We start from the raw sequence: 24,570 nt of genomic DNA on the forward strand, positions 1-24,570 counted from the left end.
GAGCCCGATGCGGGACTCGATCCCGGGACTCCAGGATCATGACCTGAGCCGAAGGCAGTCGCTTAACCAACTGAGCCACCCAGGCGCCCCCACCACCCATGCTTTCTAACAGAACTAAACAGAACATCCATCTTTTCGCAGCTTTTGCCAAAGTCCTGTGGGAGGCTTTGCTGACTGCTGGCGCAGGCTCACTCTAAGTGGCAGCTCTCAAAAGGTGGCCCCAGTCGAAGATGAGTTGAGAACCCCAGGCCTCGCCCGGTTAAGCCTTCCTTCCCAGCCAGACGACGGGAGCCAGGCTTGCAGGCAATGTTCCCCCTCTGGCCTCTTGTTGCGAGTGGCCTCAAGGCTGGCCTTGGAGGGGACAAGGAGAGCATGAGGCCATAAACACAAGAGCCTTCAGGTGTGAAAATGCATGAGAGAAGACCTCTGGCTCTGGTCATTCACACCCAGATCCGACTGGGAAGAAACACACCAGAAGCCCAGTAAGTTCCTGGGGTGACTTTACTGGCCTACAGACCTCCCACACACCTAGCCTGCAAAGGCCTGCGTGTGTGTGCGTACCGGTGTGCAGGGACCTGGTAACTTCTCTTCTGGCTTGCCGGCCACCTGGCCATTAGGAGCCACACTGGACTGGCTGGACGGATGGAGCAGCCCCCAGGGCTCCTGGCCAGTGATGGGGTAGGGCTCGGAGAGAGGCTACAGGTGGCCTCTGTGCAGGAAGAAGTGCACCATGGGTCCCTGTGCTGATCCTGGGTGCCAGAGCACCAGCTTCTTCTAGAGTTCTTTCTCCACTTTCCTCGCATCAAAAGAACCTCCAGGTTCTACCTGGGCGTATAACCACGCCACCCGAGATGTCCCTACCTCCCCTGTGGCTAGGTGAGGCCATGACTGCCTTTAGGGCAGTGAGCTATGACCTGCAGTGGTGTGGACATACTCTGGCTTGTGCTCTCAAAACGGCCCACGCTTCGTGTCCCGTGGCACATGACGGCAAGAAGGGCCTTCTCAGACCACGAGGTGGAGGTCGTGTAGCGAGGACAACAAAGGGACAACTCAGAGGAGCTGGGGCACCTGATGGGGGGTAGCCGTCCGCTGCCCCGGACTGCTTAGGCTCACACGGTCATGTGAGAGAAGGCCTAACATTTTGTTTCTGCCACCGATACTCTGGTCACTGAGAAGGAGACTGGCTCCTGGTGTCCATGTCAGCCTCCTCAGAGCGTGCCCCCTGCACGTCAGAGCCTGGACAGCTAAAGCTGTTAGATGCATTCGTGCGAGGCTCCAGGGGTAACCGAGGCAGAAGCCATCTTTGGCTGAGTGGCCATTGTTGCTGAGTGCGTGGGCACAGAGATGGTGGCTTTTCCTGCAGGAGCACTGTCCTGTGCGTCACTAACTTTATGAAGGGGGTCAAGTAGCAGAGGCCCCGGGGTTTCCTGATTCCTTGGTCCACCACAGCCCCTGCTTAGAAGCCAATAGCCCGGTGGCACTCTCGTGCAAACCTGGCCTCCCCAGGGACCACATTGCTGGGCTGGGCAGGTCTGAGGCCACTGGAGGCCTGGGTGGAGCCCACCCCTCAGCCGTCCCCCGGGTTCCAGACCATCTTCCCTGCCTCAGCCTGAGTCGCTTCCATTCCTGCTGGGGAACCCTGACTGGCGCTCATGAGAGGTAGACAAACACCTGCACATGGCGGATGTCATGGCCGGTGTGATAAAATCACGCTCCTCTGCACTTCCAGGTGCAACTCTCAGCTGGAAGGGGATGTACCGCCCCACAGATAAATGTCCGAGGATGCCTCAGGGTCCTGCACCCTAGAAGGCCCGCGTGTGCTGCTGGCTGAGCCAGACCGGCCCAAGCACTCACCTTGTTCAGCAGGAAGACATACTTAGTCACCAGCGCCTGCAGCTCAGGAATCTGGCTCTCGACCCCCAGGAGCACGTGTTCCACAAAAAGGGCCACGGGGAAAATGCGGTTCCAATGGGTTCTGTGAGAGAGGGCTGTCACTCCCTGAGCTCGGACAATAGCGTCTGAGACGCCAGGCGGAGGGGGCAGGGCAGGATCCGAGAAAGGGGTGGGGTGAAGGCAGACGGAAGACTGTGTGCTCCCAACCCCCAGCCACCTCCCAGCCACCTCCGTGTCCCCCACGACCTCCCTGAGACTTGCAGAGCAGAGGGGACCAGGGGGCCACGTCCTACACGCAGCAGTGCCGCCTGAATACTGCCTGGCTCTGGAAGGCCAGCACGGGACGCCTAGCCTAACTGCTCGTCACCTCTCCTCTGCCCTGCTGGTGCCCACTGTCCTGCCTGGGGCCCCTTCCCACTGCTCCCTTCTTTTTTTTTTTTTTTTTTTTAAAGATTTTTCTATTTATTCATTCGAGACACAGAGATAGAGAGAGAGAGAGAGAGAGAGAACATGAGCGGGGGAGAGGCAGAGGGAGAAGCCGGCTCCCCGCTGAGCCAGGAGCTGGACATGGGGCTTGAGCCCAGGACGCTGGGATCATGACCTGAGCCGAAGGCAGACGCTTAACCATCTGAGCCACCCAGGCGCCCCCCCACTGCTCCCTTCTGCCAGCATTTCTCCCATGGGACCCCAAGCATCTGCTCCCTTCTGTCCCGCCTGCACCCCAAGCACTCCCTGAATGCGGTTTCCCTCTCTGTGTCTCCAGCCTCAGCATGCTGCCTGGCACGGAAGAAGGTTCAGCAGATGTGATGGGATGTGAGTGAGGAAAGGATCCTTTTCCAGGGCAAGAGAACCCCACGTGCCTGGGACCAAGCCAGCCGCAGGTGAGCACATGGGGAAGGGACGGGTGTGGGCCGGGCTGCCGGTCTCACCTGACTTCCCTGATGACATCTCTGGCCACCCTCCCGCAGCTGGGCAGGTACCCGTCAGAGCCCAGGAGCTCCAGCGGCATGGACAGATTCTTCACCATGTGCAGCCACGCCTGAGGGCTGGGCTGCAGGATGTCCCTCGTCAGCACCTCCGTGCAGGCCACTGCTGCCAGGGCATCCAGGATCTGGGGGATGGAGAACAAGCACCCGATGAAACAGCACCCTCACCCCTTCTCGCTGCTCTACGTGCTAAGTCCAGAGGTCCAGGCTGCGACCCCAGTGTGTTCTCGTGCTCCAGGCTTGAGCCTCAACTTTTCTCGTCCTGGGCCATAGAAGGCATGAGTCAGATGTGTTCCTCGCTCCTCTGCCTTACCCGGGCCCACCTGCCCCGGCAAGCAGTCTCCCGTGCAGAACACGGCTCCCGGGCTTTCCCATCCCGGGCAGCCCTGGAAGCAAACCACCCCCCCCCACCCCCCCGCTCCAGGAAGGCCAAGCCCTGACTCTGAGCACAAACTGTCTCCACGAGAGGCCATACCAGCTCATGTCCGTCCAATCTGGTGTTCCATGGGCCTTCTGTTATGTTGTAAAATAGCACTTGTAGAATCTCGGGGTAGACAGTCAAGATTCTGGACAAGTTCTGCAGCCGGCCCCTGAAGTGCTGATAAGCGAGGTGCACCCACGGTAAGGAGACATCTTCCTCTGGCCTCCCTGCCTGCACTTGATTGATGCAGGACCCCAGTGCCACCTGCAAAACCTGAGATGAGAAACAAGCTTTTATCGTACATCTGTAAAATACAAAGAAAAAATACGTTTTCACAGTGGAAAATTTGAACTGCTCAGAAATGACAAAAGAGAACGTTAAAAACCACGCACACTGTTACTGTCCCTGGGTACTTTCTGGTGTCACCCCTTCTAGGCATTTTATATCCATATTCTGCCTCCGTTTTGTCCTCAAGTTACAACCATGGTGTACTCCTGATTTTCCCCCACTTAATATCACATTATGAACACTTCCGTCATTAAATGCACTTGAAGAACACCATTGTTAATGTGTGTACCAATTACAATAACCATTCACCAATCAAATGGCTGTAACGTAATTTGCCTCACCTTTTATGATGGACAATTAAATTGTTTCTATTTTTTCGTTTTAAGAAACAAAGCTGGAAAGAACATTCCCATGGGTAAAACGTGTGCCCACATCTGATCATGCTCTCGGGACAAAAACTGCGGTTCAGATTTTGTTAGGTTCCCAATCCCTGCCTCCAGGCTTTTCCAGGAGCACTGGCTGATTCCCAGCAATGGAGGAGTCTCTGGCCTTGTCACAAACCAGTCCTGCTACGTGGGCAAGTGAAAGCAGTATCTAAAAACCACTCACGTTCTGTTGACTTAACAGTGAGGCTGGCTAGTTTTTCTAATGTTTCTAGATCTCTGTATAATTATTCTATTAATTCTTAGTTTGTATGACTTTCACCTATTTTTTAAAATTAGGAGACTCTCTGAGGCACCTGGGTGGCTCAGTGGGTTAAGCATCCGACTCCTGATTTTAGCTCAGGTTGTGATCTCAGGGTCATGAGATCAAAATCTGTGTTGGGCTCCAGGCTCAGTGGTGAGTCTACTCAGGATTCTCTCCGTTTCCCTCGGCCCCTCCGGCTCTCCCTCTGGGGACTCTGGGATCATGACCTGAGCCAAAGGCAGATGCTTAACCGACTGAGCCACCCAGGTGCCCCAAGGAGACTTTCTTATTGATTCCTAAGGATGTTTTATTTCACTTTATTTTTTTAAGTAGGCTGCATGCCCTGTGTGGAGCCCAGTGTGGGGCTTGAACTCAGGACCCTGAGATCAAGACCTAAGCTGAGATCAAGAGTCAGAGGCTTAACCTACTGAGCCATCCAGGCCCCCAATTTTATTCTATATTTTTAAGTAATCTGTACACCCAACATGGGACTCGAACTCACAACCCTGAGATCAAGAGTCACACACTCCACTGACGGAGCCAGCCAGGCGCCCCTAAATTCCTAAGAATATTTTATTAACCCTTAATCATACTGGTTGTAAACATGTTCTCCTCAAATTTGTCACTTTCTTTTTTTATGTACTTAAGTTTGAAATCCTTCGGTCATCGGAAGTATCGTAACGTCCACTAAAATTTCAGCTACCGTTATTGTCTGTAATGATCAGTTAAATATTCACCTAATTTTCTTCAAGAGAAACTCCACATTTAAAAAGAAGGTGTTACAGGGAAATTGGAGGTCTTCCTCGTGTTAATGAAAAGCCCATGGTTTGGGGGCCCCAGGTGGGGGCTGAGGGTCAAACACACTCAGCAGTGGAAGAATGGCTTGCACCCGTCCATGAGACACGAGCATCACCCCGCCCCAGACCCAGCACTTACCTTCAGTTCTTCCCACGTGGACACTCTCATCGTCAAGAGGAGAAAGTCCTTAATGTAGCACATAAACAGTTCTCGCTGCCATTCTACACTGAGCTGAGCAAGAAACCTGCCCAGGGGGGTCTGCCGAAAGATTTCCACTAAATTCTTCGACACTCCTGCAAAGGAGAGCAGTGGAGGGTATGGAGGGAGAACGTGAGGCGTGACTCTTGCCCTGCATTCAGAACACCTCGCATCTCCTGGGGAAGGGCAGCTCTGCAAGCAGTAACCGCGGATAAGGCTCCACTGAACGGCGGCTCTTGGCAAAGGGGAGCGAGCTGCAGGATTTAATGGTCCTTTCTAGACATTTGAGATGTTTTTCCAGTGGCGTAACAGAAACAAAGGCAGAACAGATGTTAGATTTGTCACCAACAGCCTAGCTGGCCCCCAAGGGATGAAACGACCTGAGACAGACCAGGCTCTATGGCTAGCAACATAATGTGCTTCAGGAACCCCAGGGTCCAAGTGGGCCAGGAATGAGTGGGCTGCTCTTCAGGGGCTGGGGTCACGTGCCGCTTAAACCAGAAAGCTCTGCCTCTAGTGGACGAGTGCAGACCCCTAAGTCACCTGCCGTCACAGGAAAGCAGGGTCAGTTAGGGTACGGCCTTGAAAAAAAGAAACACTCCTTCCTCAGGATAGAGACTGCTTCAGTTTGTTCAGAGAAAGTTGCAGAATGTGTACCCACCGAAGTAAGATGGTCAAGTATTTTGACCTTTTGTTTTTTTTTAAAGATTTTTACTTATGTATTTGAGAGAGAATGAGAGAGAGAGAACGAGCAGTGGAGAGGGGCGGGGGGGGAAGGGGGAGAGAGAGAGAGAGAGAGAGAGAAAGAAGCAGATGCCCCGCGGAGCAGGGAGCCCGATGCGGGGCTCTATCCCAGGACCCTGAGATCATGACCTGAGCTGAAGGAGGCAGACGCTTAACAGACTGAGCCACCCAGGCGCCCCTTGACCTGTTTTTTCCCAAAGGTAATACCATAAGTAAACTTTGAAAAGACTATCTCACGTATGAAAGATGACTTTTGCAAAAGCATGCACTACCCCGGATTTCCTGGGACGCCTATGGCCTATGGCCAACCTGTTTGGCCTGTGACGGCAGAACAAGGAGCCTCATGGTTCAGGACACTGACTGCTCAGTTTGGAGGAAGCTGGTCCACTCTGTGGTCACTGTTGGGAAAGGCTCACTTAGGGACATCTCCTGAGTGCTGGTGCCCTAGCTGTCCAGAAGCCTCCGAATGGCAATGACCCACTTATGACGGCGAGTCAGCACATGTCCTGTTTCACCACATCCCTGGGCTCACCTTCAGCTCCAGTGATGTACTGAGCCTGGACCCACAGTTCCTCCAGATAGTCCTTGATTCTCCAGCTAAATGGGACGTCACCGGACACGTCCTCGGGAGGGCTCATGTAGTTCTGCACCGTGATGTAGGGCATCTCACTTTTAGGTCTGCGGTCGGGCAAAGGAGGACAAAGGACAGGCTCAGTGAGAGGTTGCTTGAGGCAGGAGACCCACACTGATGCCAGGTCCTCTCCATGCTCAACAACGCAGGTGCCTAAAAGGCTTCAGAGGCAGCCTGCTGGCCCATTTCACAGCTCAGGGCTTCTATTACAAAGGAATCCAGGATGTCCACAGATCATCTCTGTCTCACAGACAAACAGAAGCAAACCAAGGCTGGGAAGAGTCAAGCAGCCTGCCCAACGTCTGGGCCAGAACCGGGTCTTGCGGTGTCTGGACCTACCCTCACCCTCCACCTACGCATATAGAACACGGCTTGTCTGAAGCCACCCTTTCCCTCACGGTCAACGGTGTCTTGTCTTCTGAGTAAGTGTTTCCACTGGAGATTCAGAATCCCAGTTACCTGTATACTCTTTATTCACCCATACTCCAGAATCGAAGCCCCTGAAGTCCAAGAGGAAGCTTTTGGGAGGCCTGCTGAGAGTGAGTTGCGCAAGAGCAGGCCCAGGGTGGGCCATGTGGGTCGTGCCGCAGAGTGAGGAACAGACAGAGCCCCACAGATCAAACAGCTCTCTGAAGCACAGCCTCGCCAGTGTAGACGAAGCTGAAGCTGGCAATTCTACCTGTGACGGGTGCTCCGGAAGCAGGGGAATGAGGAAGGGGAATGAGACCAGGATTTCTCAGAACTTCCCAGAACTCCCTTTGTTACTGTAATGCCATCACCCTCAGGCTGCAAAAGGACGCAGCATTTAAAATATATGTGATGCAGGGGCGCCTGGCTGGCTCCGTTGGTGGAGCATGTGACACCTGATCTCGGGGTTGTGAGTTTGAGCCCCATGCTGCGTGTAGAGAGTACTTAAAAATAAAATCTTAAAAAAATAAAAAAATAAAATAAATGTGATTCCGAAATTGAAACCTAGGCTTCATCAATTACTTGGAAGAGCACATGAAGACTTCTGCTGCATTACAATTTTTTTCCCTTCCCACAAAAAGAAACTCTATTTACCTCGTATCGTTTATCACAAGAGGAATGTTCAGAAGCTTCATGTCCCGGAAAATAAACATCCAAAGATCTCTTGTCCAAGATGGAGAGTCTGGCCTGATCAGTAGCTCGAGGTTGCTGTCTCTGTCCAGGACAGATACCATGCTCGCCAGGAGAGGGGTCACCACACCCTGGACCCGCTTCCAGAGGGTCTGCCTGCAGCGAGGGAAGAGGAGATCTCATTCCAGCTCGACCACCACATGCTGCCGTGGAAGTCCCGCCTCCTTTCGACGTTTGGCTTCTTCTGGGCTGGAACAGCAGGTCTGGTCTACCAATTCCACGCTATGGCTACAGCCGTAAACGCTAATTGCCATTGTTTTTAAGTACTCGAAGAAAAATTCACAGATAGAAACTTCTAGGATTGGAGGCAGGACTGGAACGGACCTTAATTCTACATGGAAAATATGGTCATCGGTTCCCTGAAAAGGCCAAGCAGCATTTGCTGAATTCTGTTATATAGCTAATTTCCCACAGCAAGTTGTCCAGACTCTATAAAGAAAGAAGGACCATGTGGCATTTGGGGAAGAAATAAATGTTACTCTAAGGAAAAAAAAAAAACAAAAAACAGTTGTGCAGAGAATATAATAAAGCACAAGGCAAAATAAATGTGTTCCAGGTCAAGCGAAACAGGAAAGCACCTGTTTCTCTAGAAGGTAGCTCTTGTTGACGGTTGTGTACGCTGGATCTGAGTGTTTACATATCCAGAGGGACATTTCACTGCTTCTATGAACTATGCCGTCCTTCACTGTTATCACGAAGTTTATACATAATCATAAACTCTGTAACACAGTGTAACACATCTACTACCAGCTAGTCAGGGAGACCAATTCAGGCTCCATTTTGAAAAGAAGAAAGAAAGATGATTTCCTTCTTTTTTTTTTTTAAAGATTTTTTATTTATTTATTTATTTGAGAGTGAGAACACATGAGAGGGGATAGGGTCAGAGGACGAAGCAGACTCCCTGCCAAGCAGGGAGCCCGATGCGGGACTCGATCCAGGGACTCCAGGATCATGACCTGAGCTGAAGGCAGTCGCTTAACCAACTGAGCCACCCAGGCGCCCAAGATGATTTCCTTCTTAAAGTATGTGGTGTGCAGGGAGCTGGCGAGAATTCACAAGCGTCTACTGAGGAAACAAAGCATGCTAACAATCAAGAGAGCACTTGACTGAAGGAGAGAGTGCCCACGTCGGGCAAGTACAGAAGGCTGGCTGCAGGGCACCCAGGAAGGCGGACCTGGACAGGCATCCAGACCTCGGACGTTAGGAACAACCAGGACTATCACGCCTTGGATTTTAATCCCGAGGGAGCAAATGACTTGGGTCCCAAGTACGTGGATGGTAAAGAGACAGACGTCGAGATTGTGAGAGTGGGCTAGCAGGCTTCAGAGCCCGCCTGACAGCTGACACAGGGAACCTACAGGTGTGGTCCCGACCGCTCCATGAAGGTGTGTTCAGAGAGCACTGGCGGCAGCTAAGGGTGGGCCACCCCGAAGCCACAGCCAACGGCAGAGCAGACAGAAGTGGGGCCACATGCCACTCGGAACACCTGGCAAGTGTGGGAAGTCCGGTGGCTGGAGAGGCACCAAAAATGCAGATCTTAAGGAGTACCGATGTGAAATTAAGTATTTAGTAATATCTGTGAGGAGTGACCAAGGAAACGATCTAGATTCGGATCTGATCTTCTAAAATTCCTCACTCAGAAAGTGAAAGTAGGAAGACATTAAGGGTAACTAGAGAAGAAAACTGACGCAGAAATCCCCCCACAGCAGAAACCAACACCGACAAGCTCACACCTTCCCCTCAACTCTGGGCTCCCACATTTCTCTCCTGCCCATCACACAGAGGCAGTGTCCCCGAAGCCACACGGATCACAGCTGGGAAGACCGGATGGGAGGGGCTTCAGGTGAGCTGAACGTTCTCTCAGAAGTGAGGAAACCAGGGGCAGAGGGACTGTCACAAGCCCACGAGGACTCTGCAGACGAGGGGAGGCCGAATCTTCCTTGCGGAACCCACAGCATCCTGCCTCCCTCCATGACACGGATTGTCTCACTTAGCCCTGAAAAAACGGTCAGGGTTTTACAGAAAAAGGACCATGGCCGACGAATGAACACTCTCGAGTCTGATGTCGGTGGTTATCATGTAACTTCAACCAAGCTGCAGGCCTGGGACGGTCATTTTCCCACCCTCCCTGCCTATCACCTCCTCCACAACCTACAACAGCAGCTATCTCTGTGGGACGAACACGCGGGCCAATGTTTACATCCTGCAAGAACAGGTGGTTCCATTTCTGTTGTTGTTAGGACAGAACGTAAACATGCAGAGAAGTAGAGAAGAGTCTAGCAAACCCCGTGTACCCACCACCCGGACCATCCTGCACCTTTCCGAGAAACCACGTGACCGCTCTGAACCGCTCAGAGCTTTAGGAAGAAGCGGGTGGCCGAGCCATCCACGGCCGGGGCACTCCTGCTCCGCCACCACATCTCGCCCCCCCACCGGCGCCCCTCGTCCCGGTACCTGAATGTGCCTGCCTCCTGGAGAGCGTCCTGATTCAAAGCTTCCCTCGACACCCACGCCTTCACGTTGAAGAAGCCGTTCTCCTCCCGCTGCTCGAGGAGAGCACAGAGGCGCGCCTTGCACACCCGCAGGAAAGCGGCTGCAAAAGAGCAGAGGAGCCGAGTCCTGGGCATGTCCCATGGGCACTCGTGAGGGGCCGCCCGCCTGTGTGTGACCCCGGGGCCCTGCACCTTTCTCCGCGTCATCCTCATTCAAGAGGCCGAGAAGAATCTCCACTCTCCGCGTGCCGCGCGGGCGGCCCTCCTGGTCCCTGAGCATGCCCACGGCACCCTGTATGCAGCTCTGCAGCAGGCTGGTGGTGTCCACAATCTGCACGTGTATGGCGGGGACGGTAAGGCCTCCTGGCCCCGCAGCCCGCCCCGTCCCTTTGAGGGCCACTGCGGGGGGACTCCACCTTGGGGAACCCTGCCCTGGTCTTGGGCCTCTACTCCAGGGGTGAGGGGGAGGCCACCTGCAGGGTAGCCTGGCCTTCCGGGAGGCCCAAGAACGAGAAGGAGCCAGAACTCACATTACTCCTGCCTCGCTCAGAGCCTTCGGTTCCCAAGCCCGCCTCTGCCGCCTCCCCTGACCCTGCAGCCTGGGTTTCCTCTGCCTCCTCCCGGCCGTCTCCGGCCCCGCTTCCTGTCTCCGCTGCAAGAGAAGCACAGGCAAGCTGCTGGGGACAGGAGTGGCACGTGGGCTCTCCCCACAGGCCTCCTGGCCCCTCGCCCCCGCTGCAGGCCCCACAGGAGAGGCCACGGATCACGTAGGCTGGCCTCTGACCAGCCCCGTCTGTGTGGGCCACCAGCGGCAACCCTTCCTCCCGTCCAGGGTGCACAGCGGACACGCAGCCCCGGTGACCAGGGTGTGACACGTGGCAGAGACCCCCACCTCACAGCCTGCCGCGTCCACGAAGACCCGCTTTCCCATGTGGGACTCCTGGCCAGTGCCTGGCCCTCACGGGACAGCAGGGCACCTCCCTGCACCCCTGGCTGCCACTCCTACCGTCCCACCTACATTCCCAAAGGCTTCCTCCCGACTTACACTCAGGGTTCTCTTCTGGCTTAAAGAGCTGGCTGATGGCCACATCCTGAAACTTAGTCACGTCTGAAACCATGACCGTGGACTTCCGGAGATCGTCAATGTGCACAGACTGCCACAGCCCTGTGGGAAGTAAAAGCCACCTGGAGTCTCCCCATGCCTTTCCTGGCGTCCTCTTGTCGGCCACAAGCTGTTTCAGTACACTGCTGCTCAGTGACGTGTGCCCTGATGCCCAAAGCCTGGAATCCATGCAGAAACCACCTGGCTCTGTGTCTACGCCAGTGACCAAAACGTGAACATCGGTCGTAAGAATGAAGAGAACTGCCTTTGTGTAAAGGATATCTGAAGGTCTCTGAGTCTTCTTACATTTTGTATTATACTTGCTGCGTCACAGTTAGTAAAGGGTGTGGGAAACTGGCAAGACGTGCCTCCCATTCTCTAAACTGTCATTTGCCAATTTCTAGAACACCAATTTTCTTAACATATTAGTTGGTTTAGTTCTTAGAAGAAAAAGAGAGAGAAAGAGGTTTAAGAGAGCATTTCCCTCCCTCCAGAAACAGGAAGAAAGTACTGGCGCTTCTGTAACAGGACCAGCCGGCAGGATCTTCTCTGGGTTGTCTGTGTTACAAGGGACAAGGACCCAGAGAGGCCAATCAAGTGTTTATCTACCGGTCTATAAAGGGGATGCCGTACGCTGGAGCAGCAAGTCCAGACATGAGTGTTTCCCGCGGTAACCACTGGTAAGAAAGCTCACCGAATCTGAAACGAGTATTGCTGAGATTAACATCAATGTTCGAATTCCAGACTTGTACACCATGGGACCAAATTAGAAAGATCTCAGACATGATCTAAATAAGCATTTTCACTAACATTTTCATCCTACCTCCATGGAATCCCACGTAGGATGCTCCACTTCCCATCCGGGACAGTTTTGTGATAAAATAGACCAAGATGCAATCCTTATTGCCTTGCATCTTGTTGATTTCATTTATGACAGAATACCTATTTTAAAACAAACAAGCAAAGACAAAACAAAAAAAACAAGCAAATAAACAAAACCAAAGTCGTGAAGCGGCTGAAGGGTGTCCTATGAGTGGTCGTGTTCAATCTCGTGTCTTTTTAGCTTTACATAAATTTCTTCTTTTTTTTTTTTTTTTAAGATTTTATTTATGTGACAGAGAGAGACTGAGCACGAGCAGGGGGAGTGGAGGAGGGAAAAGGAGGCTCCCTGTTGAGCAGGGAGCCCAATGCGGGGCTCGATCCCAGGACCCCAAGATCATGACCTGAGCCGAAGGCAGACATTTCACCGACTGAGCCCCCCAGGTGCCCCGAGATAAATTTCACACCCTCATGCTCACGGTCTCCTCTCATGAGAGAAGGAAGGCAAGCTCTGTCCCAACAGGTACATTTTCTTCCCCACTCCTGTGTCCCTCTGCTTCGAAGTGCCCTCTCCTTATTGACCAGGAGCCCTGTCCTACAACCCTCGATGGGTAAGGTTAGCTGAACTGTCCATCCTGAGAAGCAGGATTCTGTGAACCCACAACCATGCTATGAAATATGGCTTCCAATGCCTTCAGAGGCCCAGAAATCATCTTTCCCCTAACTTAATGAGAACACAGCTAATTCTAAAAATACCAAACCTCTGCTATTTACTAATACTGTAAAAACGTCCAATAAATACAAATGAAAGCTTTTACATACTGATTGCTCTTGAACTTGCAATATATTCAAATTGTATAATTTAACACCAGTAATTACCAAGACATGTCTGCAGACAATACATTCCTAGGATATTCTTTCATATCCTACTAATAATCTATTATTTACACCTCTTGACATTTTACCATTTTTGCCTTGTTTTAGCCTTTTCTCTAACCCCTTATCTGTGAGGAATGAAAAGCAAGAGTCCTTTTATTTTTATTTCTTTGTTTATTCTAATACCATACTGTTTTCAGGGAAGAAATTCTTTAGGAACTCCTGAATAAAATTTGAGCTTTCTGGGTAGTTTCTGAGAAAAATAACAAAAACATACTTAGCCGAAGCGATGAGCTGAGCACTACGGACTCCATCTTCAAAATCCGTTTGAATAATAAGGATTTTACATCTGGCTATGTTAGTTAAGCATTTTCTGAAAGAAAAAGGAAATTGTCTGCCCTAAACAATGGGTGATAAAATTCCCCAGAGTGATGGGAAATATGAAGGAATTTATTGGTGTGGAATCACTCTGGCGGGGTTCTCCTCTATGCGAGTGGAGAGCACACAAACTCCAGTAAGTACTTCCCTAAGACAAGGACGCCCATGCAGAAGGCAGTAGAGACGGGGCACAAGGAGAATGGGACACCGTCTTTCTCCATCACGTGTCCTCGGTGTTCACTAACCAGGGCTGGTGCCAGAACCAGTGATCCCTGAAGTCATGCACGTGAAGCACAGAGCGGTCAGCGCTGGGGGTGGAGGGGACACAGAGGGAAAGGGGGAAGCCTCACTGGACTTCTCTGAGGAATGAGCTCTCGGTGTCAAACTGCTGCAGAGACAGGACTGTGGGCCTCAGAGCTCCATCCATTACTTCTGATTCCAAACTTTTACAGTCACGGCTGGTCAGCAGTCTGGAGAAAGTGGTGATCTGCAAAGTCAGGAAATGCTAATTATTTGCTAGAATTCAAGGAAGGTTGCAGGTCGGCTGGGATTAGAAACATGAGAATGTTGAGCAAATATCTTCTATGGGCCCAGCATGCACTGTGCATTTGGTACACAGAAGAGAATCCAAACCCAGAGGAGTTTTAAAAAAATGAGGCAGTGTTGAGGCAAACAGAACCTATGAAATCAAAAGGTATCGGAGAGAAGACTCATCCTGTCCCCAGGTGCCTTCAAATCTCCTCAGACTCCAGTGTCTCTTCCTGCCTGGCCCCTCCTAGAAATTCTGATGATCCCTTAGGGCTCAACGCAAATGCCATTCCTCCCTCCTGGTCTTCTGCATACTTCCAGATGGAGTTCAAATGGACAGTGCTCCTTCTGCCCCACAGTTATGACCAATTCTCCTGTAACACTGGATCACACCCCCCCACACACACACAGAGTAAACCAAAACACTCCTTATGGGCGTGCAGATATCATAGCTCCTGAACCCCTAACTCCAGGCTAGCCTTGCCACTGAGCTTCTGATTCCTATATCCAACTGCATGACAGATGTGTCTGCCTGGATGCCACAGGGGCATCAAAGTCTGTCCCAAATGGAATTTACCACCAATATTTGTGGCTCATTCCTGGACTATAATTAACCAAACCTCCAGTCACCCAAGGAAGAATCCAGGAAACCATCCCTAGACCCCTTCGTCTTCCACAGCCCCCAAATGGAGTAAGTCATTAGCTCTGCCGATGCACATCCTAACTATTTCTCGGTTCCCTCTACCCGCTCCTCTACTTTGACTGAACTGGTACAGCAGCCTCCCTCCCTGTTTCTCTGTGGTAAGTCTTTTTATCAGGCTTTCTCCTCCCTCTCCCAGGCAACGGGACACACCTCAATATGCATTCCTCTATCCCTCCCCTCTTGACGGCAGACCTCGTCAGCACCGCTGATCAGACCCTCCATGAAGTCCCTCCAGTGGCATCTCACCCCCATCTCTTGGCCCTTGCACCCTCGAGCTTCACGCTGCCTGGCGACCGGCTCCTGGTTTCCGGCAGAGACGGCACTGTTTCACACCTCGACGCCTTTGCTCAAGTAGGAACCTCTGCCTTTGCTGCTTTCCCAGCCGCATTTCACAATCTACTTGAGGGTCCTCTGACCTCGAGCTCTCATGGGCAGTGCTCCTTCCTGCCCCTACGGATAGCACTGCTGTGTGATGCCAATGGCATTTGTTACGAGCCTTGCACCGCATGCTGACCAAGGCCAAGAACCGTGCCAAGGCATTCCTATATCCTTGGTGCCCTCAGCACGGTACTCAAATGTGTCACTTCATTTGCCGAAGTGAACACTGTATATAATTTTACTACCGGCACAGAGCTCTGCACAGAAACAGGCACTCAAAACTTGCTTTCGTTGAATTTTTGTGAATATCTGGGTTTCCTCGCACTTAGTGGAGAAAAACTAAAGTCTCAACATACCCATTTATGACTTCTGAACACTGGCTTGAAAAGAATCCTGAATTCTTGAAACGAGGGATGCCAAGGGATGAAGGAGGACAAGGGTAAAATTATTATCACCTCTGTGAAGACGACACGGCGTTCCAGATCCACGGTGCGAAGCTGAGCCTGGAGGAAGTCTGCAAAGGAGTCATGCTGCTGTCTGTGGTAGTATTCCTGCGACAGGGACTGCACGGCAAACAGGCCCAGGGAGGTGGCACCCAGCCGAACCACCGCGTCCGGCGTGGAACAACCCAGGAGCAGCAACTTGGCCTCCTCGGACACCTCCTGGTACAGCTCCTCGGTCAAGGGGCTGCGACCCCGCCTCTCGCTGACCTGGAGCACCACAGAGGCACACGCGTCCGGGTGGTAGCCAATGAAGACTTCAGAAGGGCTGTATTTGTGTCTGGCTACAAACTGCTCTGCTTTCACATCTACAAATCTCTCCACCCAGCTCTTGAGCTCTTCTACGATATTTTTCTGCCACTTCTCCAAAACGGTGTTGATATCCAGATAGTGTTTCTCCAGCCGGTTAATGAGAGGGATGGGAAAATGTTTGTAGACAACGTCTTTCTCTTCAATGACTATCAAGCGGAAGTCTGGGTGAACCCGACATTTGACCCGATGGGTCCCCAGACCAAGGTCCACGTACTTCTGGCCTCCGAGGTAGACATAGTACTGATTGAGCGCATCGTAGAGGCTCTCGTAGAGGCTCTGTAGGTTGAGCAGCACCACCATCTTGCCAGTTTCCATGCAGATCTTCACTCGGTTGATATTTCTGCAGACCTGGGTGTACTCTTGGTCCCTGGGAAAGCTGGAACCGAAAATGATCTCTGGCTGCTGGTGCTCCCTGAAGAACGTCTGCTGCAGGACCTGCAGGGCCGAGTAGTTTCTGGTCAGCACAAGCAGGTAGCGGGACTCAGAGTCATCCAGCTCCTTGCCTGACACCTTCTGAAGGTCACTGTACATGTTCTGCTGGATCAGCTGCATGGTGCTGACTTCTTCTGAGCACTTCGCCTCAGGTAAATTGGCTGTAAAAATCTCCAGAGCATGGATGTCATCTTTGCCACTGAAGTTCCGAAGGACAGCTTGTGCAATATCTCGTGGGTAGGGCTCTCTATTAGAAGCCTTTGCCTTGGCGAAGACCATTTTGATTAGGCTATAGTAGTCACGAAGCCCAAAGAATTCCTTGTCTTGCTTCTGACACACTGTTTCATAGGCTCTGGCAAAGGGTGCAAAGTACCCTTGGACTCTTTGTTGAACTAGGGGCTCTGAAGAGCAAATCCCCTTAGCACTCTCTATGAGCTCTTTCTTGTTGGGACTGCCGCGTGACACAAAAATACCCCGGTTCATCTTGGCAGGGTCCAGGGCCCAATTGGAAATGCCTATGAAGCCAACCTTTTTGTGGGGGGCAGGATCATCTTCAATGCATCCGTATTCCAACAGCGGGTGCAGAGCCTTCAGGGGCATTTTAGGCGAGTCTTCCGCCAGTCCAACCTCATCCAACACCACCACAGAGACGTACTGCTGTAGGTCCTTCCCCTGCTGGAAGCGGGCACACTGTCTGAAGGTGCTTATGATGCCTTGGGGGGTAGAGTGTGGGCTGCACTGGAATGATACCAGATGGACCTGCTTCAGGCTCCGGAAGAGGTCCGAGTGAGCTGCCGGGCCTTGCATGGCATCTGCTACGATGGTCTTGGCGAGAGATTTGGAGCTGCCGGGCTTCCCCACCAGGAAGAGGGGAATCTTCAGCTCAATGCAGATAACCATCATGAAGACATTCTCCTTCAAAGCTGAGTTCTTAGCAATGGTTTTCCTTAAAGACACACCATTTAGAAAAAGACCCTGTGTTTGAGTTATCTCCTCCAGAATAACCTTGCTGTCATTATATGGTTCTGGAAAGAGCCTGCAAATGTCTCTCCAGTATGACTCCTTCTGTTCCAAAGAGGCATGATAGCACACCCCGAGGGCTAGCACCAGGGACCAGAGGACAGGATCTCTCTCCAAGTTGTTTTTGCTGACGTGGGACTCCTGGAGAAAGGAATCCAGCTTTGACAGGAGCATCCTACTGTGGCTGTAAAACCATTTGAACACTTGGACGCAGCGCTCCACGTCCCTGAGGCTGACAAAGCTGCACTCGTTTACTGTCGTCCTCATGAAACCCTGAGAGGCAGAAAGCACTTCTGTGATCATGCGAGTCTCGTCTTCATCTATACCGATGGAGTCCACCAGCCTCTGCACAATCTGCTGGATGTAGAGCTTTTCGGCGGTGTTATTCAGCTGTCCGAAATCCCACACCAGTGGGATCAGGCTGGGTGGCAGAGCATGCACTCGGTACACCAGCTGCCTCAGGGGGATGGAGCCAAGCCTCTCCGCCGTGTCCTCGGCATTGACCCTGTACCCCAAACCGGCCGACTCCAAACGGCAGATCATCCCCTGTGAGTGCTTCCGGTAAGGGTTGCACGCCGCTATGATATGCAGGCCCGAGTCTTTGGCCAGGGGCCGGCCGCCCACTGTACGATCGCACAGGACTTCCTTGATACAGCTTATGGCTTCGGTTGTATTGGCTTCATCGAAGAACAAGATGGTGTCCAGCTGATGTCGGTCCTTATTGAAGAGAGCAAGTTTCTCTGCCTCCCGGACTTTGGAGTAGATCATCTCTGCAGTGGTTCCTCCATGGACCTTGACCAGCTTCATGGTTTTAGCTTTGGTACCCCCGCGTCGCAGGTCGCTGAGGAATTTAATGAGCCTGGTTTTTCCGCAGCCAGTCTCTCCCATGATGATGACGGGGATCCCACACCGGAACCGCATCTCAATGGCAAGGATCTTCAGCATATTGTCCATTGTGAGCTCGTAAGTTTCATCAGGGTCCATGGGCCACTGGATCCCCAATGCCAGGCAGAGCTTTACAAGTTTCTCATGTCTGGGCAGCTTATCAAAGTCAACATTGAAGGGCACCTTCTGGAGCAACAGCCCCCGGTACAGTTCCATTCCCATGACGTCTTTCTTGATCACCCTCCCACCGGAGAGATCGACGGCGTCAAGGCTGCCACTCCCATTGGGCTGGATGTGGAAGCCTATGAAGGTCATGGACGTGTGGTCACCATTGAAGAACACATACGGGTGAGGCTCTGACTCCCATCTCTTCCGGAGAGTGAAAGGGGCTAGGTCTTCTTCCCTGACCCCGTCCATGGTGACGGTGTGCCTCCCTGGGCTTTGATCGGATGTATGAAGTGTCGGTGTGGCGAAATCTCTTGCCATGAAGATCATGAAGGTGACCACAAAGTTCTTGAAGCCTTGCAGTGTGTCTCCAATCACGTCTGGGTTACAGAAGAGGGAGGCCTCACAATCTCTAAGCTGATAATTCAGGAACCCAGCAAAGTTCCGTAGCTCTGACCAGGACGGATTTATCAACCCGCAGTAAATTAGGAAATACTGGAGGCATTCCCCAGGGGTGCCTTCCACGGAGCCTTCCTGGTACCGAAACGTGTCTAGGTTTTGTTTCTCATGGAACCGTTTCAAATATTGGTAAGGCCTCTGGAAAGTCTCGCTGCAGAACACTCTCTGATCCATCCCTGGATCGCTGTAGTTCTCTTTAGGATTCAGCTCCATGTCTATCACTTCTTTGGGAGGCCGGCAGGTGACTTTTGGGAAGACATCGAGAAAACTGAAGTGGGGGGTGTGTGTACTCTAGAAAGCGGAGACATAAATAAAATGGTTATGACTTCACTTCCTAAAAAAGCTTCTGCATTTAATCCTCCACGCGATCTACACTGGATGGACCCTTTTAAGCACCCACTTTCCATAAATTGGTTTCTGTGGACTCCGTTGTGCACAGGCTGCTCTCCTGTATGTTGAGGGATCATGGGAGCTACCTACTCCACCGTTAGGTCCTTGTCACCCAACTTCCCGAAACAAAATCTCTACTAAGCACGCGTGTTTGTGTGCATGCGTGCACAAGGTTCCCTTTCGTTAAGAAGTGTATATGACAAGAGCCTCTTTCCCATCTTAGCTGCCATTAAGAAGGACGGACTGTGCCCAGCAGATTTACCATGTGCCGAGCACCTCTGGCATCTCACCCAAATAGCATCAATCTCAAATCGAACAAATCAAACTCAAGATACTTCTAACTAGTAAGAGTATTTCTATTCCAGGCATCATTAAAAAATAACTGTAAAGATTATTTATCTTTACTACCACGGCAGCCAGTGGGTTCACCGAGGAGAAGTGGGGAGTGCTGGAACAGACACGTGAAGAGGCCCTGCGGTACACACCTGTCTTGAAGGCCTCTTGGGCAGCGCTGGAGCCCTTTCCAGGATTTCAATGATGTATAAATGGCATGAGTTCCGAAACCACATTTTGCCATTTACATCCATTAGGTACCGGAGAATGAGGAGTTTGAAAATGAACACCCAAAGTCCAGTCTGCACCTAGAGACAGAATCACGTGGCTTTGTTAGCACATACACAGAAGACGAGGAGATCTCCCAACCCTGAGGACCGCAGTACTCTGTCCTTGGACACGGTGATGCTGAATGTCACACACACAGAGGGAATTCTTGATACGGGGAGGAGGCAGGGTGGGACATGGGGGCCACTCGACTGAAATCCTGGGGCACGTACTGAAGAGGTCACATCGAAGTGGAAGATCGTGGGTCTCGTCCGGCCGTCAGCCTCCAGGAAAGGCAGGAGGGCGTGCAGAACCTGGCTCTCATCCACCTGAGGGTCGATTAGTCGGATCACCTTTAGGGGCACTTTTTTGCCTCTAAGCTTCATTTTCAGTTTTCCATGTAATCTCTCCACATAGAGAGACTTTCCTATAACATTAAAACATGGAAATCAGTGGGTTAAGCGTCTGACTCCTTGATTTCTACTCAGGTCAGGATCCCAGGGTCTTGGGATCGAGCCCCACGTTGGGCTCCTCGCTCAGCGCTGAGTCTGCTTGTCCCTCTCCCTCTGCCCCTCCCTCCGTGCTCTTCTCTCTGTAATAAATAAAATCTTAAAAAAATGAAACAAAATAAAATATGGAAATTAGGTGCCAGGGCTGTGGACCAGGAATGAGAGAATCCAGAAAGATTACAAGTCATTTCTCTACGCAAAATTCAGAAGAGAAGCAATGTAACATCACGTTAAAGAATACACTTTTGAACCCTCAAATTTCCTTGCTGCTGCCTGCTCACTCTCCTTGCCATCCCCTGGGATGGATGGTGGCAATCCGAATCGAAGGACAGAGGCTGTGCCACCCCCTTCCAGGGGAGGGGAGGTGCAGGTTTTCCATGCAGAGAAGGTTGTGCTGTTAAGGGGATAAAGTCAAAAAAGGGAAGTCAAGGGGCATCTGTTTCTTCCCAAGACAAAGCAATCACACCTCCCTCTGCCCGCAAGACCCACATCAACCCTGAAGTGGCCAACGGAGTTTAAAAGAGAAGGAGTTTCAGAGAAGCCTACCTAGAGGAAGGTGAACTGAGCGTGAAACCCAGGGAGAAAGGGTGTCCCGTTCCAGCACAGGCCCCGACTTACAGCCTCAGAGAATCAAAGCCCCCCCGGGACTCAGTTTCCCCCCCTACAGAGGGCTCCACCCGAGTCGCCCCTGCTGGACAGGGAAGGGCTGTCAGATGGTCCCTGGGACCCAAGGGGCCCACCCACCCCAGGAGCTGTCATTACCAACGCCCGCTCGCTTGGAGGCCACGATCCCCACGCACATCCGGTCCCGGAACACGTCGGCAGCCGATGGCGTGTGCTCGGGGGCCTGGAAATGCCGAGCCAGGTAGGCCCGGATGTCCTGGAGGGGCGCCTGGGGGGTGACGAGGACCTTGTACTGGCTGAAGGCCGAGGGCAGGTGGCAATGTTCCCGCTCGGAGTCACAGATCATCACCAGCTGGAAGTCCTCATGGTGCAGCTTCGAGCACAGGCTCAGGAAGAGCGCCTCCACCTGGCAGGCCACCTCGTAGCTCAGCAGGTCTGCGTACAGCAGGCTGTAGAGCCCCTGTCCCCGGGAGCCTGGGGTCAGGCAACGGAGCAGGAGCAGTGCCACTTCCTCAAACGTGGTTCCCGGGGTGCAGAGCAGCACCTCGTCGAAGGTGGGCAGCGGCTGGTGCGGGGTTTGCATGTAGATGGCCAGGGCAGCCGACAGCACCTCAGAGTGGCCACAGACGAGGAGGTTGGGCTGGCCGGCATGCAGGCCGCTGGGGAGGAGCCGCTCCACAGGACGTCCGCTCATCCAGCCCAGCAGGGCCAGACAGCGGCCGAGGGTCTCCAGGTCCAGGCAGTGAGGCAGGAAGGCGCTCATGCACGCCATCGACTGCTCCATGACGGCCCTCAGCTTGCCCTCCAGGCTCAACTCATGCAGGAGCATCAGCCGCAGCCCCTCGACCACCGCGCTCTCGTGCTGCCCGGCAGCCTCACTGTCGGGCCCCTCGAGGGCCTTCGCGACGTCCTTCGGGGTGCAGTTGCCTTTGATGAAGGACAGCATGGTGAGAGCAGCGTTGCTGGGCGGCTGTCTCTTGAGCTCTGTGCTCAGGTACACCAGCTGCTCGGCGGTGTAGTAGTTGAGATAAAAGTGCTTGGCCCGCTTCTCTGCCACGAAGCCCTTCCAGTGGTCCAGGAAGTGCTCCATCTGCCTGCTGATGGCCTCCAACAGCTCGGCCACTGGGCAACTGCCCTTGAGCGGGCTTATGGGCTCCAAGCCGAAGTCCATCCAAACGGAGACGCCTTGCCAGGGGGAGCAGTACACCTTGGCATGCCAGGCCCTGAACAGCATGTTTCCAGCACAGTAAAGGTTGATGAAAGCTTGGACAAGCCTCTGCACATTGCAGAACACCTGTGGCAAATGGAACCAGGAGGCAGGTATCACAGAGCTGCGCCAGAGTTCATACAACCATCCAGAATGACACAAATGCAGATATGACTTGAAGTACTTGGGTTCATGTCTTTCCACTGGTTCCCTGTGTGGCCTTGAGCACACGGGGTAATCACAGAGGCCTTATTTCCCCATTTACATCATCAGCCTCCCAGAGGACTCTCTGGTAAGGCTAAAGGATGTCATCATAAAATACAAACAACCTTGAAAGAAAAAACCCGTAACAAAGTCCAGAGACTGTTACGTCATAAATGGATATTCCTTTATCAACATGGTCACTTTTGATTTCAATGAAGAATAACTATGTAAATCTTTAAGTCTTTGTGGGTTCCTGCTGATTTACAGAGTGAGCGAAGCAAGAGGAGTCTCTTTCTAAGACCTGCCCATGGGGTTATCTCCTCTGCGATTCGGAGGACTCAGGACAATTCGGTCTGTGCATCTTAAGAAGGGACTACCGACCAAAGGGCCTGTTGGAACTCAGATGTCTCTTGGGGTCAGGAATTGGGGTGATTGCATTCTGCCCACCTGCTGGCTCCCCGCTCCATGGACTTAAAGCAGAATGCTTCCTATCAACTAATCCAAACTCAAACCCTTCTGACTTTCTCTGGTCACTGGGCAGTGAGAGTCCTCTGCCCAAACATGAGCTCATGACATCTGCTTGGCCCCAATGTCATCACGAGTTCTCACCTTGGAAAATACCTCTACTTGAACGTTGCTGTGATCTTTCTTGCCAGACATCAGCATCAATTTGTTCAAAAGCTCCCTGAGGTCTTCCAAAGAGTAGACTCGCACCTCCTCACGGCCTCCATGGCTCTCGGGCAGGAGCAACTGCAGAACCGTGTCTGGGGAGATCTGTGGAACTGTGTATGCTCAGAGGTCGTTTTTCTGGAGGCAGAACCCCCACCCCCACCCCACTCTGCAGCAGCCTGCACATACTACTGCTAGCTGTGCCAGGAGGCAGGGAGGCTCACCTTTTGGCCATCCTTGGGGGCCCGGATCTCATAGATGCCTTTGTCATTGATGGCCGTTGCCAATGACAGGGAAGAGAGTTCTACTGACCCGTGACTTTCCTTCACAGTTTTCAGCCACTCCAAGTTCCTGGCAGAGTCACGCTGTTGGGACAGGAGGGGAAACAGGCCACGGTGTGAGCGACCTTCTTTCTCTTCTTCCTGTGGCTACTCCGTCTCTGCTCCCATGGGGCAAGCCCCCCGTCCCCATCTCCTGCCCGCAGGGGAGGCCTTCCTCACCCACTGCCCTCTCGTTTATCCCTCTCAGTCGCTGTCCCACAGTGTTGCACTTTATGTAATGGGCTGTCTGTGTCCCTCCCAGTGGCCACTGCCCTGGCGAGCACATGGGGGCACGTGGATGGAATGGTGGGAGGGCTTCGTGCTGCCGGGCCCCTAGGCAGGGGTAATGCTGGACAGAGCAGAGCAGTGCGGCCTTACATTCTAAGTATGCGTCTGGGGACCCCAAGTCCAAATGGAAGCACTTGGAGAAACTACAACAAAGACTTTTTGTTCGGACATAAGCTTCCGGCAGCAGGAATGGAGCCACCTCTACCTGGTCCTTTTGCTTCTCCTTTCCTCCCTCACCCTCCAGTGGATCTGGCGGACATCACTTCTGCGCACTAGCCACGCGACACAGGATGGGTCTGCTCGGACCCCGGTGCAAATGGTTTACTCAAACTAACATGTTCATTCATTTTTCTGATAAAAAATTAATTTACAAATGGATAGGGGCGCCTGGGTGGCTCAGTCGTTAAGCGTCTGCCTTCGGCTCAGGTCATGGTCCCAGGGTCCTGGGATCGAGCCCCGCATCGGGCTCCCTGCTCTGCGGGAAGCCTGCTTCTCCCTCTCCCACTCCCCCTGCTTGTGTTCCCTCTCTCACTGGGTCTCTCTCTGTCAAATAAATAAATATTTTTAAAAATTTACAAATGGATAAAAAAGATGTGGTCCAAATATACAATGAAATATTACTCAGCCATCAGTAGGGATGAATACCCAACTTTTACATCAACATGAATGGGACTGGAGAAGATGATGCTAAGTGAAATAAGTCAAGTAGAGAAGTCAATTATCATATGGTTTCACTTATTTGTGGAACATGAGGAACAGCATGGAGGACATTAGGAGAAGGAAGGGAAAAACGAAGGGGGGGAAATAGGAGGGAGAGACGAACCATGAGAGACTATGGACTCTGAGAAACAGACTGGGGGTGTTAGAAGGGAGGGGGGCGGGGGGATGGGTTAGCCTGGTGATGGG

At 52.4% G+C, this 24,570-nt stretch overlaps 1 protein-coding gene across 1 annotated transcript in view; it reads right to left on the reverse strand.

Moving 5' to 3' along the window:
• The window catches only part of RNF213 (ring finger protein 213), a 94,959-nt gene that overhangs the window by 29,328 nt on the left and 41,061 nt on the right, over nt 1–24,570 (reverse strand). Inside the window, exons 19-37 of the mRNA XM_081805946.1 lie at nt 23,281–23,421; nt 22,997–23,161; nt 21,115–22,270; nt 20,077–20,270; nt 19,729–19,884; nt 15,536–19,144; nt 13,822–13,958; nt 13,371–13,466; nt 12,222–12,340; nt 11,342–11,461; nt 10,827–10,948; nt 10,489–10,627; nt 10,259–10,397; nt 7,709–7,900; nt 6,548–6,693; nt 5,212–5,366; nt 3,355–3,573; nt 2,823–3,004; nt 1,855–1,975 (exon numbers count right to left, since the gene is read on the reverse strand). Of these exons, the coding sequence (XP_081662072.1) occupies nt 1,855–1,975; nt 2,823–3,004; nt 3,355–3,573; nt 5,212–5,366; nt 6,548–6,693; nt 7,709–7,900; nt 10,259–10,397; nt 10,489–10,627; nt 10,827–10,948; nt 11,342–11,461; nt 12,222–12,340; nt 13,371–13,466; nt 13,822–13,958; nt 15,536–19,144; nt 19,729–19,884; nt 20,077–20,270; nt 21,115–22,270; nt 22,997–23,161; nt 23,281–23,421 (7,308 nt within the window). The remainder of the gene's footprint in view (nt 1–1,854; nt 1,976–2,822; nt 3,005–3,354; nt 3,574–5,211; nt 5,367–6,547; nt 6,694–7,708; nt 7,901–10,258; nt 10,398–10,488; nt 10,628–10,826; nt 10,949–11,341; nt 11,462–12,221; nt 12,341–13,370; nt 13,467–13,821; nt 13,959–15,535; nt 19,145–19,728; nt 19,885–20,076; nt 20,271–21,114; nt 22,271–22,996; nt 23,162–23,280; nt 23,422–24,570) is intronic.

Source organism: Leptonychotes weddellii, chromosome 15, assembly GCF_054177405.1.
Source record: "Leptonychotes weddellii isolate Sample4059 chromosome 15, ASM5417740v2, whole genome shotgun sequence".
Classification (NCBI taxonomy): domain Eukaryota; kingdom Metazoa; phylum Chordata; class Mammalia; order Carnivora; family Phocidae; genus Leptonychotes; species Leptonychotes weddellii.